The following is an 18,819-nucleotide window of genomic DNA, read 5'->3' on the forward strand; positions in this document are numbered from 1 at the left end:
AATAAATCAATTCTGTACTTATTTTTGGCAAAAAGCAAAAATATTGCGGCAACTCTGCACAGCTACCGATAGGACTATCGATAGCGTAGTTGCCAATCTGACAGCTGTTTTAAGGTTATATTTTGCTACTGTGTTGCAATCGCATCGATTTGTGGTAATTGCGCTTATTTAATAGAATATTTGCATAAAAATAACAGCCGCAAGTGAAACGCTGGTTAAAACATCAAGCCAGAGAAACATTTAGAACAGTGTACAAAACTAATGTCTTCCTTTTTCTTGCAGTTTTCGGTCGGACCATTACATAACTACTAGCCATGTCTCAGCCTCCAGTCCGTGTCTCGCCGCTGATCAAGCTCGGCAGATGGTCCCTGCTGCTTGTGGGCATTGCCTACGGTGCCGCCCACCAGAGCCGTCTGTCCAAGAAGGAGGAGAAGGTCCGTGAGATCGAGGCACAGCAGAAGATTGTCCGCGATGCCAAGTTGGCCGAGGAGAAGAATCGCAACGCCCAGGCCGAGATCCGGGCACTGGAGGAGCTCTCCAAGCCCACACCCAAGAAGTAGAGCAACCTATTTAGTATGTTAAGTTCAAAACCCACTCCAACCGCAACAACAACACAAGCAGCAGCAGCCAAACATCTACATTTCATGGCCAGGAGGAGGCGCAACACCAGCAGCAGCAGTGGCTACGATCGTGACACCAACTATCGCCGACAAACTATCGATCGTTCTTGTGTGTTTTTCTCTTCTGATGTTTGTGCAAAAAAATGTACGCAATTAAATGAATGATTGGAAAACAAACAATTATGCAAGTGATTTGTAGTGTTTAGTCAACTCAAGTTTCCATTTGGAACAGCATTAAGCGTTTTGCGGCTTACTTATGCTCTCGTTTTGTGATTGCTGATTGCACGCTGAATGCCGGTTGTCTGCTAGGCCCTTTCTTGCCTTCGTTTAGGTTTTGCTTGATCAATACATTGCTCGCTGCCTTGGGGATAATTCCTAAAGGTGTTGAAACGCGACACCTGCCGTGTCGGGCTGCACGCAAAGCAGCTCCAGGCATGCCAACACACTCGATCCGGCCGCCGCAGCGATGACAAACTTTTTGGAACAATTACCTAAGCGCATTAGAGACATTGCCGAGAGCCGTAAGAATGGGGCACAACTTTCTTTGAAGTGTCTTCTAAAGCGCTTTTAATGCAATTCCCACTGTTAGTCAATGTGCTCACACCAGAGGAAGTGCTAACGACGCCCAGGGTCAAGTTTCTGGACACTCGCGTCACATCGGTGTACACGCTGGTGCGTAAGTGCACGCCGGACGATGTGCGTGTGCTGAAGGATGCGGCAGCCAAGTGGCTGGCAGAGACACCGCTGACAGGCAGGCCTCTCCATACTCAAGATTGCGCCTCAAATTTAACTTATTTCTTCTCCTGCCACAGCGGATTCCCTGTTCAAGCCGCTGGCCAATGTCAGATGGTCACGCGTGTCCTTTGGCTGCCCCGCCCTGGATCGCTGCACGGGCGGTGGTGTGGTCACGCGGGGCATAACCGAAATCTGTGGCGCTGCCGGCGTGGGCAAGACACAACTGCTGCTGCAGCTGGCGCTCTGTGTGCAGCTGCCGCTGCAGCTGGGCGGCCTGGGCAAGGGCGTGGCTTACATATGCACAGAGGATGTCTTTCCGGCGCGACGTCTGCGTGAGATGAGCAACGCCATGGAGGCGCGCTACCCCCAGGAGTCACTCAATCTAATGGGCAACGTTTTCGTGGAGCATCAGCGCGAGATTGTGAGTGGGAAAAGGCAGTCCAAGATCTTTATTTATTCCATTTCAATCCCCTTTTAGGATACGCTTATTAATTGTGTTGTCAATCATCTGCCGCGGCTGCTGCGGCAGCACAGCATTGGCCTGATCGTCATCGATTCGGTGGGTGCCATCTTTCGGCTCTTCACGGACTACCTGGAGCGCGCCAGGCTAATGCGTCGTCTGGCCAATGCTTTGATTAGCTACGCGGACAAGTACAACTGCGCCGTGGTGTGCGTCAATCAGGTGTCCAGCAAGTGCAATGGCAGCTCGGATGATGCGCCCTGCCTGGGCCTGCAATGGTCGCATCTGGGACGCACTCGCATGTGCATTACGCGCGTGCCCAAGCAGCACATGGTCCAGGATCAGCTGCTGACAGTGCGCAAGCTGGAGATTTTGTACTCCCCAGAGACGCCCAATGATTTTGCCGAGTTTCTGATCACCGCCCAGGGTGTGGTGGAGCTGCCCGCCAAAGTGCGACGCTTGTGAATTTTCATAGAATTTTTATTTTTTATATTTTCTTTTGTTTTGAATTTGTTGAATTTAAAATGTGTAACGGCGGCGCCCGTAACTCTCTTTTTGCCTTATTTAGCTTTTTGCTTTGTTTTGTTTTTGTTTTTTTGTACAAACACTCAATAAATATGTTCAATTTACAGGGTAGCATAGCTTAGATCTACATTTATATAGTTTATAGTTCATAGTTCAAGTAGTAAAATCAATTTTTTGCAATTTGTAATTGGGTTTTGCCGCCGGGCATTAACTCTCCTCCGCTTTATCTTTATCCTTTTTCCTTTATCCTTCGTATACATTATCACATGAAATTTTCGAAAGTTTCAAATTACATTTACGTAGTGGCTCCCATTAAACATTTACATAAATGCATTTCTAATGGCAACATTTACATTTGAAATCGCTTAAGCATAAAAAATAAATTACAAATTAAATACACACGCCTAGGGGGTGACAAACAGCGTTACAATTGCGTTACGTGTTAGGTAAATTATATTTATAGTTTACAATTACAATTACAATTACAATTAGTTATATGTAGTAAATGTGTGTGTGTGGGGTGTGGGGTGTGGGGTGTGTGTGAGCAATATTCGACTTTTTGGCACAGATTAAAATTTGACTGTTTCCGTAGCTTAGTTCTCGCGCATCGACACGTCCTGATCTTGTGAGTCGTGCGCCTCTGTGGAGTCACCATGCTCGGTGGACGTCTCCTCATCCTCCTCAGACTCGCTATCCTGCTTCAACAGCTTATCCTTGGCCGCAGCCTCCGCCACCGCCCGGACCTCTGCCTGCTTCAACTGCTTGCTGGCCTCGGCCTCGAACTGCTTCAACTGCTTGCTGGCTTCAACCGCCTCCGCCTGCTTCAACTGCTTGCTGGCCATGCTGGCCAAAGCTATTGAAATCTTGGAAGCTGCCAACTTGCTCTCGAAATCCATTTCGTTGAGCAGCGCCGCCGCCGTCGCCGCATTCGCCGGCGTCGGACTGCAGCCATTCTGCTGTGCAGCCTTGGCCGCCGCGGCAGCACGCTGCAAACTCAACTGCAGCTCGCGATGCTGCGGCGACTCTTCCAGCTTAATGTCCAGCTTCTCCGTCTGCTCCAAGGGTGCGGCCGGCTCCACGGTCAGCGGTATGGCATGCTGATGCATTCGCTGATGCATCGACTTTGACTCTCCCACATTGTTGTTGGATGTATGATGACGCTTCTCCCCCCCAGCTTTGTGCATTTCCACCTTCTCGTTCTCGCTGCGATTTGGCGCACAATTTGTTGTTTTTGCTGCCTTCTCCAGCAATGCATTCAATTGTTTCTTCACTTTGGCGCTCGTCTGTTTGTTGGCCAATTTGCTCTCATTGTTAACACTATTGTTGTTGGCCAAAGATACCGAATTGTTGTTGTTGTTGTTGTTGTTGTTGCCGCGAGTTTTCTCTCCTTGGGCACTTGTAGACTTTTTGGTTGCTGCTGCTGCACTCTCGACGGTGGAGCTGCCATTGCCACTGCCTGCAGTCGTTGCTGGTGCTGTGGGCGACTGCTCTGCTCCGCCGCTCGATTTATTTGCATTGGTGGATTTGTGTTCTGCGGCCTCATTGTTGGTGACATTATCCTGCTTTTTCCACTTTGTGCGACGATTCTGGAACCAGATTTTAACCTGAAAAGAGCGCAAAGTGGGCAGAGGTTTGATTAGAAATTTGTGTTACCAAACGGAAAGATATTCTGAATGCATTTTAGTTATGTAATTGGTGCTAGTTGCAGACCTTGATGAGTAAATAACTCTCTTATACTTCGAATTTGCCACAACCCAGATTGCAATTAACCCAGATTTATATTATACCATGAAATGCTTTTAAATATTTAAATATATTTGGGGAATATAATGGCAAAATTTCAAGTATGAGAATGTGATCCGCACACCCAGGAATGTAACCTAATTTTTGGTATCAAAAGCTTTTAATGAAATTCTCATAATTAAAATAATATTCAATAGTTTTGCAAATATTTAAACCCTTTCACTGGCTAATTGGCTGAAAGCAGAGTGAGAGAATCCAATGCCAGCCCGGCACCATCACGGCCAAAACGGTTTTGGGCCGCCATAATTATGCATGTTTATGCCCCATTTGGCCTTATTAGTGGGGCGGTACAACAAATAATTAGAAAATTAGAGAATTGTGTATCCTGCTCGCACAACACTTCCGCCCCCCCGTCACTCAGTCACTCAAAACAAGCAGAAATGATGAAATGATGGGCGCCTGTCAAAAGCCACCAGCCACCAGCCAGCAGCGGCCCATGCCGTGTGCACTGCTCTACCGACACCCTAACCAACAGCTCCCGGCAGCTTCAGTGGCGCAACATAAAACATTTGCCTATCATTCACGCATTTCATTTCTATTTCATCCAAAAACATACGAGAAATATTTGATATTTGAGGGAGTCGAACTTTGGGATACTCTGAGATTTGTGTACGTAGAAGATCTATGGAACACATGGAGTACAAAATATTTATAATTGCCAATTGGGATAATAAGAAATTCATCAAATATTAATTGAGTTTACATATTTTAAGTGTGATTGGAATAAATTTGGTATGAAAAATGTGTTTGATTTTTGTTAAGAATAAAAGAAAAGAATAAATATTTTTGAGCTATTCAGTTATAGCTATGGCTTTAAATTAAATATAATATTTTTGTTTAATTTCTAAACATTCTTTCAATTATTTGCAGAATAATTTTAATATATTTACAGACTGCTCTCACGATGCATTGCCTTAAGGCAGACACATTCTTAAGTGCTACGTTATTGTCTATACTCTCTTCATAGTAGTCTCACGCCCAGCAAAAGATGAACAAAAATATTTGTACATATTCCAGTACTTATGGAGGGACAAGCTCACATTTATCTGCTCAAAATGCAACGACCCTCTGCCAGTGTATAATGATGGCCTAGCTAAATAAATGAAAAATCTATTTAAATCGCGCACATAATTAGTATTTCAGCAGCATGTCCGCACACACACACACACACACTACACACACACACACACTACAGACTGCTATATGACATGCTTGCTCATTTTGGCCGGAATAGCGTAAAAATTATGAAATTAACATGAAAACGGCACTCAATAACCCCGCAATTCCCACCCAATAAGCAATCAATTTTCAAAAGGAAATGCTCAAGTACACACACACACACACACACACACACACACACACGCACACACATGTACAATCGTAAATTTTCACTTGGAAAATCAATTAATTGATTGCCAAATATTTTCGAATTTATCCACACGCACACACAGGCACACAGACACAACGTTATGTACTCGACGAGGGATTGATGCATGCACGAAAAATGTTTATTTTATGGATGAAGATGGATTATGAGTGTACTCTGCCGTGCCCCTTCCCTATACCTGAAAAGAGCCCCGACTGACTGGCTGGCTGGCTGGCTGGCTGGCTAATTTCCTCATAATTATTTTTGGCCTGGCAATTACTCATCCTGCGCCCGGTCCCATACCCATTCCAATTCCCAGTCCAGTGCCAATTAAGTACGTTCATGAACAATAAAGCATTTCCTATGTTTACCTTATGAACACTCTTAATGGCCCATCGGAAAGTGTAGATGCTGGCTTCCCTTTTATTTCGTTTCAATATTTCCCTCTTCCCTGCACTCGAATGGGTTTCTGTTTTTATGGCACTTCCATTCCGAGGCACTTTTCGTGTGGCCCGCGGTGAGCAAATCACCCCTAGATCATCAGCCACATGACTACCGCTTTATGCAGCCAAAACACATTTAATTTTTGATACTTGAAGCTTAAGTGCTGAGGAGGTTAGGGAGTTCTTGTGTGGAGGATACCTTTTTGAGAGCTTAAACTCTGCTCAGAACTGAGAGGAATAAATGAACCAAAATTCTCTGCCGGCTGATTTAATTGATTCATAGACTTTCCTCAACCAATCTCGCTCGTTTTGGTAAATATTTCATAAATTCTCGCAGTTTCTGGAATTCCTCTCAACTTGTTCCGCTTCTGTATGGATATCCCGCTACATAAATAAACTTCATTGTTTGTGCTGTTTTGATCCCAAACACTAAACCTCATTAAGCTGAAAAATGTGAGGAACCAAAAAATGTCTAAAAATAAAGGGCAAACGTGTCGTGTTGCTCGGCTCTACCCCAGGCTCGCTTATGATTTATTGACATTTAAATGGGGGAGAGAGAGAGAGAGAGCGAGTGCAGAGTGAGAGATAGTGTCGCTGTGTGCGCATAGAAGATGACAGAAACAGAGCGCATAAATAGCCTGAAAGGCAAACAAAAGCCCATGCACAACCAAAATTAAATAGGTTTATGACAGAAGAGAAGCGCTTTTCTAGCTACTTAGTTTCGCCGCCGTACACGCATTTCAATCAACGCCAAGCAGATCAGAGAGTGAGACAGAGAGCAACGGCTAGAGGGATCCTCAAATAGTCGCTTGTCTAGTCTGCAATTTTCATTAGCACATAAACCGTGCTGGCCTCCCTTCGACCCCCTTCGCGTGTCTCCACAAAGTATATTGCGTGTGCGCTTTGTATAATTAATTTTCACATTTGCCGCGCACTTTTTTTTTCTAAAATAAAACGCAGGCCAAGAAACGAAATGAAATGAAATGTTGATGATGCTCTAGCCTGGGGCCTCCCAACAATGAGCAGCCACATTACATCCACATCCAGTGGAGGACTTCTGCAGCGGGGAGTGGCCCTTCCCTAATTTGTAATGGCTGAAGCGGCTGCTGTACATAATTCTCCTGGGGTGCCAAGAAAAAAATTCAACACTCACTTCTTTCCTTTTCTGCTCTTCACAAATAATGTTTTTAATGTGTAATTTAGCATATTTTTGTTTGTTTGTTTGTTTTTGGGTGTTGAGAAAATTATGATAATTGCTTTACGGACTGCGGGTCTATCGTTCATGTGGAAATTAGCAGGCAGGCAGGCGGCAGCACACACACACACCCATTAGACATAATTATAACTCAGTTGAACTGGATATTAAAGAGAGGTAATCATTACCGCTCGCTCTTTATTAGCTTATCATTGTGCAGCAAGCCTTCGGCAAATACACGTTTTAATATGCAATTCTGGCAATTCGGAATATGTTTGACAGGCCCCTTCCAACTCTCAACTCTCTGCCTGATTCCTGATGTGTAATGAGACACTTTGCTCACTGCAAATATTCGCAATGGCAATGGCATTCGTAATTAATAACATAATCACTGCATTGCTCCTGTCATTGTGGAATATGTTCGCCAACGTATACATACATATATACATATGTACACACATACATACTGAACGTACGGCAAACATAACCTGAAAGCTTCAGCTCAATGCGGTGTGAAATGCACAGTTAGATTATTTGATTGCCAGCGTTGAGAGAATGCCATTAAGAGAAAGGCGAAGAGAACGGCAAGAAGAGAGTGACAAGAAGAGAGAGACTAATGTAGAAATGCAGAGGTTGTCAATTGGAATATTAAAGGAAGTATTTGAAGCGCTATATCTCTGTTGGTTTATCTAAGTATATAAACAATATCTTTTATCTGGCAATCTAGAACCCAAGCAGCACCCAATTTATACATCTTTTATCTACCTGTATTTCTGGTTCCTAATTAAATAACGTTTCCACAATGAAGCATTTGATATGGGGATTTGGGCATACGCTTGGCTTCAATTTGTTGTGTTATTAATTAAATAGACATTGCCTGTAAATGCAAACTGCTGTTGCTGTTGCCGTTGCTGCTGCTGCTGCTGCTGCAGCTTTGTGGTGGCACCCACTCCGCCGCCACAGCTAAACAATGCCAAACATCTACGGACATCCAATGAGATTGCAGCAGATTGGCTGGCTGTTCTATGGTTTCCCCAAAGAGGGCGGAAGAAGGGACTGGGTAGCAACTGCATTTAATGGACCGACATGGGGAGACGAGCCTCAACAGAGAGTCAGACAGAGAGGGAGAGAGACAGAGTGTATTTATGCAACATCATTTACGTGGTTATAATTGCACATTGTTAATGCCAGTGGAGATGTTGTTGCTATGCCTGGAATGCCATAAATTCATCTGCATTGCATCCACAGGATAATGCGAGTAGAACGCCTGGCCACCATTTGCAAATAGAGGGAATTGCATTTACATAGGGTTTACTGACCCGAAGGCGGCACACGGTACGGCCAGAAGACTCATTTCAGGCCATGTGTGAAATTAAACAAAATTCTGTAATTAGATTGGCATCGTAGAAATTGTCTAGCAATCACATCTAAGTATGCTTTCATGAGCATTTTTGTTGCCATTTTGCTTAGAAGTGCACAAAAGTAAAATTAAAGTCGGATTGTACAAATTAAAAGCCAAACGAAAAAGCCAGTAGCAACAGCAGCAGCGACAGCGGGAAAATCGTTCGAATGCAAAAATGCAAAAATAAATCAACAGAATGCAAATGCAAAGTTTAACATAAACTGGTGGATATTTGTAACATATGTAAGTATGTATGCTTGTAAATATTTATGCATACAAATTTTGGTAGCCGCTCGATATTTTATTTCTCTTCGTCTTTCCCTAACTCGCCCTCAAACTGACAATAAGAGCACACACACATCTCAAAGCCAAAGACGCTCTTAGATCCGCCGCGAAGGTGTGCTATTTTTTTCAATCACTGCACCCCGCTGCAGGGCATAACGTAAGAGAGTTTCAAATATATGAATTCTCTTCATTTACGCACTTTGCATCTCCGTTCCACCCACTCATGTGGGTTCACCCAACGCTTGAAAATCAGCAACAACTAACACACACTACAAAAAGAACAAATCCGCTTCGCTTAGCGAAGGTCTCCCGCTCTTTACTTTTCGCCCCCACCACAGGTCATGGCAGTAACACCACAGGCAGTAGAAAGAGAGGTAATGCTCTTCTTCTTCCATGCTGATGCTGATCTCATACTCCTCTGCCCTTCTAGAAGATTTGCAAAAGAAACAGCGCAAAGCCGCTCATAATGATTGCAGTTCGTTCACCTTAAAATAGCTTTGCGTGCGAAGAGAGCGCTTTATAAGGCTTAAGCAACCGGCGCCAGCGCAGACGCATGTTTTTCGATGCCATGGAGGAAAAGGTTTTAGAAAATAGTGGGAAAGTTTGGAAAATAGTATGGAAAGTGTTTAAAAGTAACATCTGCCGGAAAAGTGATAAAATGTGTTGCAGGAAAAGTAAAAAATTTTCTGAAAAATGCAGGAAAAGGTCAGATCCATGTAGGCGGAGGGCCAAAAGTTAAGGCACAAGTGAAAAAATAATCACAGCAATAGTTCCAATGTTTTTTCAATGCAGTTTAGTCAAGAAGGTTACCAGCTATTGGAATATGAGTGGAAAGAATGCAAAGCAAAATAGCGGCACCATGGCGTGATGTGCCCTCCGGCTTGAGTTGTGTTGTTTTTTTGTGTTGTAGTGAGAGTGCAGAAATAGAGCACATTGGAGACAAGAAGTGAGTGTAAAGTGAAAAGTGAGTGATGGTGTGAAAGTGAGATCAAATGGGAGTAAGTGAAACAACAAAATTAACCGCAATAAGTGATTTCATTTATTGTTGCATGGCAAACGTAGCGACGCCACGTGAGTGTGTTTTTTTTTTGAGTGTGTGTTAGGGAAAGAATGTGTTTATAATGGCAAGGGGTGCCAGGCGGTTACGGCAAAAGTGAGTGAAGTGTTGGAGTGAGTCAAAACTAAAAACAGTTGAATGTCCCGCAAGACTAAAGAAAGAGCGGAAAGCAAATCTCACTCAGTGTTAAGTGCAAGTGTTGGTGTCGACGGTCATTATGATGGCAAGGGGTGCCAGGCGGTTACGGCAAAAGTGAGTGAAGTGTTAGAGTGAGATGAAATTAAAGACTAAAGAAAGAGCGGAAAGCAAATCTCACTCAGTGTTAAGTGCAAGTGCGAGTGAAGGATGGTCAGTATGACGGCAAGGGTTGCCAGGCGGTTACGGCAAAAGTGAGTGAAGTGTTAGAGTGAGATAAAATTAAAGACTAAAGAAAGAGCGGAAAGCAAGTCTCACTCAGTGTTAAGTGCAAGTGTTGGTGTCGACGGTCATATGATGGCAAGGGGTGCCAGGCGGTTACGGCAAAAGTGAGTTTTTCTAAAAGCGAGTGAAAGTGCGCGAGTGGAAAAAAAACACACTTCCGAATGTACTTAAAAACTAAATAAAGAGCGGCAAAAAAGTGTGAATAAAAAACAATAAATGTATGAAACTTATAAAGAGAAGAAGAACCTTATAAAGAGCGGAAATAATTATGTACATTTGTATGACATTTTTGTGGGTTCAAGTTAAATTGAAGGTGAGTGCACATCAGACCTTTACTTTATTTTGTATTATTATAAATAATATCATAACACATCTCTCTGTTTAATCAAATATTTTGGGGTATTTTGCCCCCCTAGTAATCTTATAAAATAAACTCAAATTTTCAGATGGTAAATTGATAAGCTTTTCGGTTGATAATCTTCATATTGTGTTGCATTTTCCCCTGCTAAAAACATTTGCTATACGTTTTGGTACTTCAAAACTTTATTTGTAGTATTTTATTTGATTTGCGGTGCGGTTTTTTACGAGTTTCATTTTCAAACGGTTGCCCCAAGTAGCATAAATTATGCTTATTAGCTAGCAAAGGAAGATGGGGTAGGTCTAGTTAGTAGAGAGTGGGAGTGGGACACCAACTGAAATGTCGGTTTCACTTCTAGTTTGGTTTTGCTTTGCCTTTCGCTTTGGCAGAAGTTTTTGGCCGACATTCGCCCTCTTGACTTTTAATTGGCTCATTGTGTTTTGTTGTCTACAGGGGTATCCCACGTCCCTGCCCCTCCGCCAGTAGTTTTTGTGGTTCCGCTGGTCAGAATATACACTGCTTTGACGCGGCATCCACACCCACCCACAGCAACACACCCACTCATTCAGCTTGCAAATTATGTTCTTTTGACAAGTTTTTTGGTAGCTGCTCTTTGCCTTTTGCTGGTTTTTGTTTTTGTTTATGTTTTTCTTTTAGCCAGGGTCTTGCGGTGTTTGTAGTTATTAATTATATTTTGAACGCTCAAAGTTAATTGTTTCCCGCATACACAGAAAAACAACAACCTGGCACGCATAATTGTTAATAATTTTTCAAAAGCAAAAGCTGTCATCTGCTGATGATTTGCTAATTGCCAAGTATTTAGTTGTTTTTGGCAGCCGCAGAAAAGGAAATTGGGGGAAATAAAGAAAGGAATGTGACGACTAGGGGAAGACTTTGCTGCTCGAAGTTCATAGATTTTTCACAGTGCCTGGCGCAAGGCTTTGGAAAGCTGTAACTTTGCATCAAAAGATTCGAATATTCTCTAATTTTCCTCTGCCTTTCGCTCTTTTATGTACCCCCCCCCAGATATACCCCTTTCCTTGCTATGTCTACAGGGTACAAACATTTAGCAACGCCCACAAATAGCGAACGAAAGCGATCGTTGTCTACGCTCCGTCGAGCACACGCACACTCTCACAGCGAAAGCGATAGCGATCGTGGGCTCGAGTGAGACAGCCAGAGACGACTGGCTGCTATACTAAATACTCGACTCGTATCTGAACAATGTGCTTGCTGTCTTGGCAACGCCCCTCTTTTTGTTTTAAACGGACCCGAGACCCGAGACCCAATCGAGGCAGACGATGATGCTCTTTGGCTGCTGCCTGCCTGCCATTGCGGTGTTAAAGTGATTTATGAATAATTTCAAGTGGTCCGCCATCAAATGAAATTATTTATTCAAAAATAGCCAAAACCCGAAGCTGTAAAACTGAATGGAAAGCCAGCACAAAGCTTAAATAATGCTCAACCAAAGCGAGGGGAAGGAGGGCAGCGGCGCCCATTTGTGTGTGGTGGCAGCGGGTCGTATGCGTAACAATTTAATTAAGTTGCGGTCCCCAATAATAATACTAATAATACCAAATTGCATTTATTGTCTGAAGTTTATGCACATTTAGAGAGCGCAAAATAAATTAGTGACACTTTTGTGGCTGCCGCATTGTGTTTTGTGCTAATATTAGCGTGTTATTAATAACGAAACATAAATTATCAATTAGGCAATATTTATTTATTAATTATGGGGGAAACACTGTGGCTGCTGTTTGCTCGATATTTGCTGTGTGGTTTTGTTTAAGTTATTCATGAATTGATTCAATAATTACCGACTAATAAAAGCAAATTAGTGAATTGATTAAACAGAGACAAGGGCGAAAGTTGAGCACATAAATACAGCAAACGGAAAATGTAATTAATTGGCCATTTGGGGATTTATTTGGCTAAATATTAGAGTCATTGGAACTACACTTAAAGCATCGACAATAATTATCATCATTCCATTTTATTTCGCATTTCAATTGCCTAATCAAAAGGAATATAAATAATAAAATTTCCTTAATGTAATTGGCCAACCATTAAGTAATAAAATGGTGAAAAATAAATGTGTTTGATTGCCTGTAAACGACTGAATTATTTGTGGAATTCGGTGCCCAAAAACTGCAACTGCCACTGATAGATATCGATGGCAATATTAACAACAATATTCCAACAGCCTGGATAAGGAGTATCTGGGTCTGAGAGTATGTTCATTTGCATATGCGAAAATTAATTTTACGCAGCATCATTTTTGCCCTTTCAGTGACACAAACAGGCCATGAATGTAAATAAGCCTGCAGGGGCAACAGCAGGGGCAGAAACAATGTAAAACCCACAACAATATGGGAATATGGCCGGCCTAGATGGGGGGGGGGGGGGGGGGGTCACCATTCTGGGCTGTTGCCCTCAGAGATGAATTGCCATTTGATTTGTTTGTGCTGCTTGTGGCAGCAGTTTAATTTAATTATCGCATTTGTCATTTGGCCAACTGCCAGAGAGCCAGAGAGCCAGGGACATGGATGGGCCTGGGCTAGGCCCAAACCAACAACACAGAGAGAGAGAGAGAAGAGGATCTTCTCGGGATATGAGTTGTGTGGTTCACTTGGGAGCTGTAAAACTGATTCACAGTCGTAAGAGGCACTCGAATTGAATGTCTCGTGGACCAAAGCAGAGACAAGTTTAAGCTTGATTTTGGGCCATCTCTTTCTCACTGCCGCTTTTAGTTAATCAAATGATAATTCGCATGGGAACCAGTAGTTCGGATCAGTGAGTAAATCGCTGCATTTAGGTCACTCCCCAGGGGGTTGGGCACCTGAGTGGCAATTACATTCGGGCATTTATGAGCCGCCCGCTGCGTGGGCAAACATTTAAAATGAAATGCCTAATGCAAATTGTCGAGACAGGCACACACGGCGAACCGCAAGCTAAACAGTGTGCAGCGTATCTGTGCGGCATGCGGCATGCGGCATGCGGCAACATTATGCCACACCGAATGAACAGGCTGCAGACTCCACTGCAGCCGTGTGGCCTCCTCTTTTGGCCCCTGGCACTAATATGCAAATGTAATTTGCTGCGTTTGGCGCGTGACGTTCGTTTGGTAATCGCAACACAATTACAATGTTGTCAGTGCTGCCAGAGTGTGGGTGGAGTGGCTGCTGCCTGTGTCCTGTGTGTGTGTGTGTTGGAGGCAGGGACAGCCGCATCTACGCGTAATTAATTGATTTTTATCTGGCTTAAGGCTATTTTACAGTTTGTTGATGACAGACGATGCAGACACAAGGCGCGTCCCTCCACACGAGTCTATTTCGAGAGCATTTTTATGACTTTCAAGGAAGCGCATTGCCAGTTGAGGCTACAATTTCATATAAATTGAGTCTTATTTGAGCTGCAGAATATTTTAAAAATCTTTCAGCTAGTTGGCCAGTTGGCAGCACACTCAAAATGCCTTGCAGTTATCAGTCAATCTGGTAATTTGATTCCAATTAGTGGTCGCTCATACTGTGCAGAGTAAAGTAAGCCAGTCACCATTTACCGAGCATCCGAGCACAATGCTCCTGTGCGTGTGTCTGCTTGTGTGTGGTCAATGGGAAAATTGGCAAGTGGCAATGCAAATGGCCGAGAGGCTTAATGCTGAGCCACAGCAGGATACGGAGAGCGAGAGCCAGTCTGTGTCCATGTCCTGCAGTTAATTTGCTGTGATTATTGCTGTGATTAACACATACATGTTTATGCGCCCAGGACTCTGTTTTATATATAAACATAGCTGTAAGGGGAGAGCGCAAATCTGGCCACTGACTGCACTTTGGAGCGACGTGGCCATGTCCATGGCCACAGCACAGCACAGCACAGCACACAACAGCACAGGATGATAAATGGCCGTGCTGGCTTATAATATTAATAACACAGACACAAAACACTAGAACATGTCGACATGCACGAACATGTGGCCTCAGAGAGAGGGAGGCCTGCTTAGTGCTTTGTCTGTGTATATGTATGTGAAATTGTAATTAATTGACTTGATGGAGAATGTAATTTAATTAGGCAAGCACTTCGATGCGTCTCTGATGCCAATATCCTTGTTGCACGCTGCCTGTCTCTGTCTCTGTTGCCATCTCTGTCAGTATCTCTGTCTGGAGTCTTAGGCATTTGTGCTGCCACATGACGTATGCGTAACGTGACGATTATTCATGCAAATCGAAGGCATGAGCATTCGCCATTCTATTGGCAGTGGCAGAGATTGTTGGAGTGAATGAAATGTGGAATTGATTAGTTATAAAACAGCACCTGATATGGGGAAAAGCTGATTAATTTTCGAATGTTTTCGTGCGCTTTAAGGTCATGCCAGGACATGCACCGAAGCACATTCAAAGCACATCAATTTGCGTATTGTGTTTGGTGCTCCTAATTGGCCGACAGCAGTTGGCCCCCAGGCATGTCCTTGCTGCATAGTTAATTTATTCTAATTAGTCAATAAATCTCAATTTATTTTACTCTCTCCCACTCTCTCCGTGTGTGCTGCTATTTGCTTATGCTTTAGGGCAGGCTTTGCCGCTTGTTGCCATGCAAACTGCCTTGACTACTGCTCCACTCTACCCCTTGGGAAAATGTCCTGCCAGCTGCCGCATGCAGCACAACTGCAGTGCAGCAAATTGTGTGTTCTAGAAATTATAATAATTACTGAGGCATTAACCAGCATCACACCTTGCCGCCTTTTGTTGCTGCACTTCAATTAAATGACAATAAATTGCATGGCTACATCGAAATAATTTTCAAATTATTCAAATGCGGAGCATAAGTTTTTGCATTTAACATTGCCCATTATTGGGTTATTGTTTAAAGTATTTAAAGCTGCAATGGGGCTTGACATGGCTGAGAGTTTCAACAGTTTTTACCAGCCGGTCAATCGCTCTTCTCCCAATTGTTATTCAAACATTTCATTTCAATTTGTTTTATTTTATTTTTCCTGTTGCAAATTAGGCAACCACTCGGCGGCAGCCACTCGCACAATTGAATATTCATTGAAAAATATGAGCATCAGATGAGGATTATTGAGAGCGAGAGAAAGGCTAACAGAGAGGCGGGAACTTCAATGAACTTAATTAAATGACCACAAAGTTGCCAGTTGTGTGCAAATATTGTGGCCTAGTCCCCCAGCTTGTTTAATGTTTAATAAAGAGTTGTTAAATACCTGCGTTTCGGTGACTATCAGCAGCTTGGCCATTTCGGTGCGCTCGCTGGAGCTGAGATATTTCTTGACCTCGAACTGCTTCTCCAGCTCGAAGATCTGGCGACCCGTGAATGTGGTGCGTGCCTTCTTCTTGCGCCGCGCATCCGTGGAGCCCGAGTCGGAGTCATCTTCGGTGGTCTCCATGTTGCTGTTGTTATTGCTGGCCAACTGCTGTGCTGGATTGCTGGCCATCAGCTTGTCCCGCATCAAGCTGTCGCTGCTGCCCGTGGGGCTAATGTCCGGCGGCAGGGCCACTGTGCTGGCTGCTGCTGCTGCTGCTGCCGTTGTGCCGCTGCCGCTGCTGCTGCTGGTCGTTGCAGTTTTCTTTTTCTTGGCCGGCGGCTTGCCCGTGTTTTCTGCAATACAAAAATATATGGAAAACATTTAGCCATAGTTGTACTTGTAGTTGTTGTTGTATTTTGCAGCTGTTTAGCCGCAATTGAGGTCATTTCATAACCACTTTTTGCTATTAGCCAGTCAAATATAACAGCCATTGACTTGACGCTGCCTCTGCCCAACCCTAACTGCATTTTCTTGCTCTCTCTCTCTTTCGTTCTCTCTTGCTTTCCATGTGTCTGTCTATCTCTTTCTGGCTAGCCTCTGGCTGGGGGGTCCTTAAAGCAATGAAAACTTGATAAATTCTAAGCAATTTTATGGTTAAATATGTTCCATATTATTCTTCAATTAATGTCATAGTTTTGAGTCTTAAAATCTTATTCATTCATTTTCAAAATCTTCATAAAGTTCTCATAGAAAATCTTTAAAAATCTGCCTTTTAAATCTCTTAAAAACAACTAAAAATATTTTATTCCTTAGTCTTCTGGCCCACTGGCGGCCGCTTGTCGTTTCGTATCCACGTGAAAACAAGTGTTAACAATGCTCTGTGCTTGGTCTTGGTCTTGACTGGGGCCAAAACGTGTCTGGCATCGAATCGAACGAACCAAAAAACCGAACGAAAGCCAAACCCAAACCCAAACTCAAACCGAATCGACAACTTCAATTACCAATGCATAATTGAAATCTAATTGACAGTTAAATGCAAAACGTTCAGATATATAGCGCGGCTGTCGTTGTCGAAATGCTAATACGCCGCGTGGGTAGCCCCGGACCCAGTCCGTCCCCAGTTCGGCCTCATATATGGCGCATACATATGCCTGACACTGTGATTAATTAGACCGTGGGGGGGTGAGGAGGGAAATCTATTGTCGCTGTGCTCGTTGTCGCCTCTGGTAATTGGCAATTTTTGCCAATGGAAGAACCACCCAGCAAACCCCCCCCCCCAGGGCTCGAGTTGCCGGTCCAGCCGAGGGTCCCGCGTCTAGCCGAGTCCACTCGAGCGCAAAGGGCGCCCCAATGGCGCGAAATCAATAAAACCAAATGGCAGAAATACAAAAACAACAACAGCAACTTTTGCAGCGGCAAAAGCGTTAAAAGCCTCCAAAAACAAAGACAAAACAGCCAAAAGCTTGTGCAATTAGAACAATAACAATACACAAAGTTTGCACAACTGTTCGCTCGCTGGCTGGTTGTTTGTTGTTGTTGTTGTTGCTGTTTGTTGTTGTTAGGCTTAACGCCAATTGGCAATTGCCATGTCATTTGATTAGGCCCAGTGCAGAGAGCCATTTAAATGTCGTTCCATTGAGTAGACACAGCGAAATGAAAAGAGTAACTACAGTGAGTACTGCGCATAAAGTCCGCAATGGAACGTTTAATTCTGGGTTTTTATAGCCATTAAGAAGCGAAAACCAGGGGGAACCAATCTGCAGATATACAGAAAAAATTTAACAAAACTAAAGTCAAAAATTGGTTCGAAATTTCCAAGTTGAAGAAACGCAAAAAATGTTAAAAAATTGTTCCAACTTTGACTCAATATATCTTCAGTTCTCAACATTATATTAATACAAATAAAAAAACTCCAAGACAGGTCAGGCAATTATCTTTTTTAGTCCTTAAATGGATTTTTGTATGAAAGTGCGCAAAAAGATGCTTCTACTCAGATAATATCCATATTTATAGGTGGGAAAAATTGAGAAATTTTGCAGAAACATTCCAAAAAGTGTTCCTTTGCTTTGGCTTTGGCAACGCCTTTTGCTATCAAACCACAATAAAGTAGGGTATAGGTTATAGGGTATAGACCCTGCGTGTGAATTATAATTACCCCAATGACTGGGACAAAACTCGAGTCGGATGTGGCTGGCAAATGTTGTCTGGTCTGGAGGTTCTGTTCGTTCGTTCGTTCGTTCGTCATTCAATCAGAATGGGCATGAGTGGCAGGCAGTTTGTTGTTTGTTGTTGTAAATGTTGTTTTGGCCAAGTCTGGTACGTGATTTTAATAACAATAAAAACTGAACACAGAGCAGCATTATTGAGCATTGAGCAATTAACGCGCAAAAACAAAACTGCAACCAAAGTGGCCCACAAAAGAGGCAACAAAACTTCAATTCAAATTCATTTCGTTATTCATTTATTATTTGCTACTGCATATTCTATTGAGTATTGTATGTATATTACGCTGTCGATTGCCATTGCAATTGTTGTTGCTAATTGCATTTGGTTGTTCTCTTTTGTTTTTGTGTATAGATTTTTCATGTTAAATCATTTGAATGCGCCGCAAAATGCAAACTCGAGCCAAAGCGATTAATTTTCGCGCATTTCAAAGCTTAATTAATTAAAAGAACTGAGAAAATCTCAAACTATAAACTAGCAAGAATACAGAGAAATTACATTTGGGAAGACAAAAGTCTTGAAACATTTGAGCAAATGGCCGTGACAGCTTGCAAAACATTTGAGCAAAAGGCAGAGCAAAGTTTTTCTATTAAATATAGAAAAAGTCAAAGATTTAATTGGCTGTTCTTAATGCACATTACAATGTGTTGAAATTGCTTATATTAATTGA

General features: G+C 43.0%; 3 protein-coding genes across 4 annotated transcripts in view; 2 read left to right on the forward strand and 1 right to left on the reverse strand.

Moving 5' to 3' along the window:
• The first annotated feature begins 2 nt into the window (after nt 1–2).
• Nucleotides 3–614, forward strand: LOC117583799 (ATP synthase subunit e, mitochondrial). Its single transcript, XM_034272381.1, has 2 exons — nt 3–154; nt 283–614. The coding sequence occupies exon 2, from the start codon at nt 315–317 to the stop codon at nt 558–560; it is 246 nt and encodes an 81-aa protein (XP_034128272.1). The 5' UTR covers nt 3–154; nt 283–314; the 3' UTR covers nt 561–614.
• Nucleotides 615–751: 137 nt separating this feature from the next.
• Nucleotides 752–2,309, forward strand: LOC117583793 (DNA repair protein XRCC3). Its single transcript, XM_034272375.1, has 4 exons — nt 752–1,141; nt 1,210–1,371; nt 1,433–1,776; nt 1,834–2,309. The coding sequence occupies exons 1-4, from the start codon at nt 1,087–1,089 to the stop codon at nt 2,278–2,280; spliced, it is 1,008 nt and encodes a 335-aa protein (XP_034128266.1). The 5' UTR covers nt 752–1,086; the 3' UTR covers nt 2,281–2,309.
• Nucleotides 2,310–2,401: 92 nt separating this feature from the next.
• Nucleotides 2,402–18,819, reverse strand: part of LOC117583786 (homeotic protein labial) — a 41,369-nt gene continuing 24,951 nt past the window's right edge. For both annotated transcript variants that reach the window (XM_034272365.1, XM_034272364.1), the window contains exons 4-5: nt 15,885–16,279; nt 2,402–3,944 (exon numbers count right to left, since the gene is read on the reverse strand). In XM_034272365.1, coding sequence (XP_034128256.1) covers nt 2,934–3,944; nt 15,885–16,279 — 1,406 coding nt within the window. In that variant the 3' untranslated portion in view covers nt 2,402–2,933. The remainder of the gene's footprint in view (nt 3,945–15,884; nt 16,280–18,819) is intronic.

Source organism: Drosophila guanche, unplaced genomic scaffold (genome assembly GCF_900245975.1).
Source record: "Drosophila guanche unplaced genomic scaffold, DGUA_6, whole genome shotgun sequence".
NCBI classification, from domain to species: domain Eukaryota; kingdom Metazoa; phylum Arthropoda; class Insecta; order Diptera; family Drosophilidae; genus Drosophila; species Drosophila guanche.

Coding starts and splice junctions, on each gene's coding strand:
- LOC117583799 (XM_034272381.1), top strand. CDS start 315: ATGTCTCAGCCTCCAGTCCGTGTCTCGCCGCTGATCAAGCTCGGCAGA.
- LOC117583793 (XM_034272375.1), top strand. CDS start 1,087: ATGACAAACTTTTTGGAACAATTACCTAAGCGCATTAGAGACATTGCC. Junction 1,142..1,209: donor TAGAGACATTGCCGAGAGCC/GTAAGAATGGGG, acceptor TCCCACTGTTAG/TCAATGTGCTCACACCAGAG. Junction 1,777..1,833: donor TGGAGCATCAGCGCGAGATT/GTGAGTGGGAAA, acceptor ATCCCCTTTTAG/GATACGCTTATTAATTGTGT.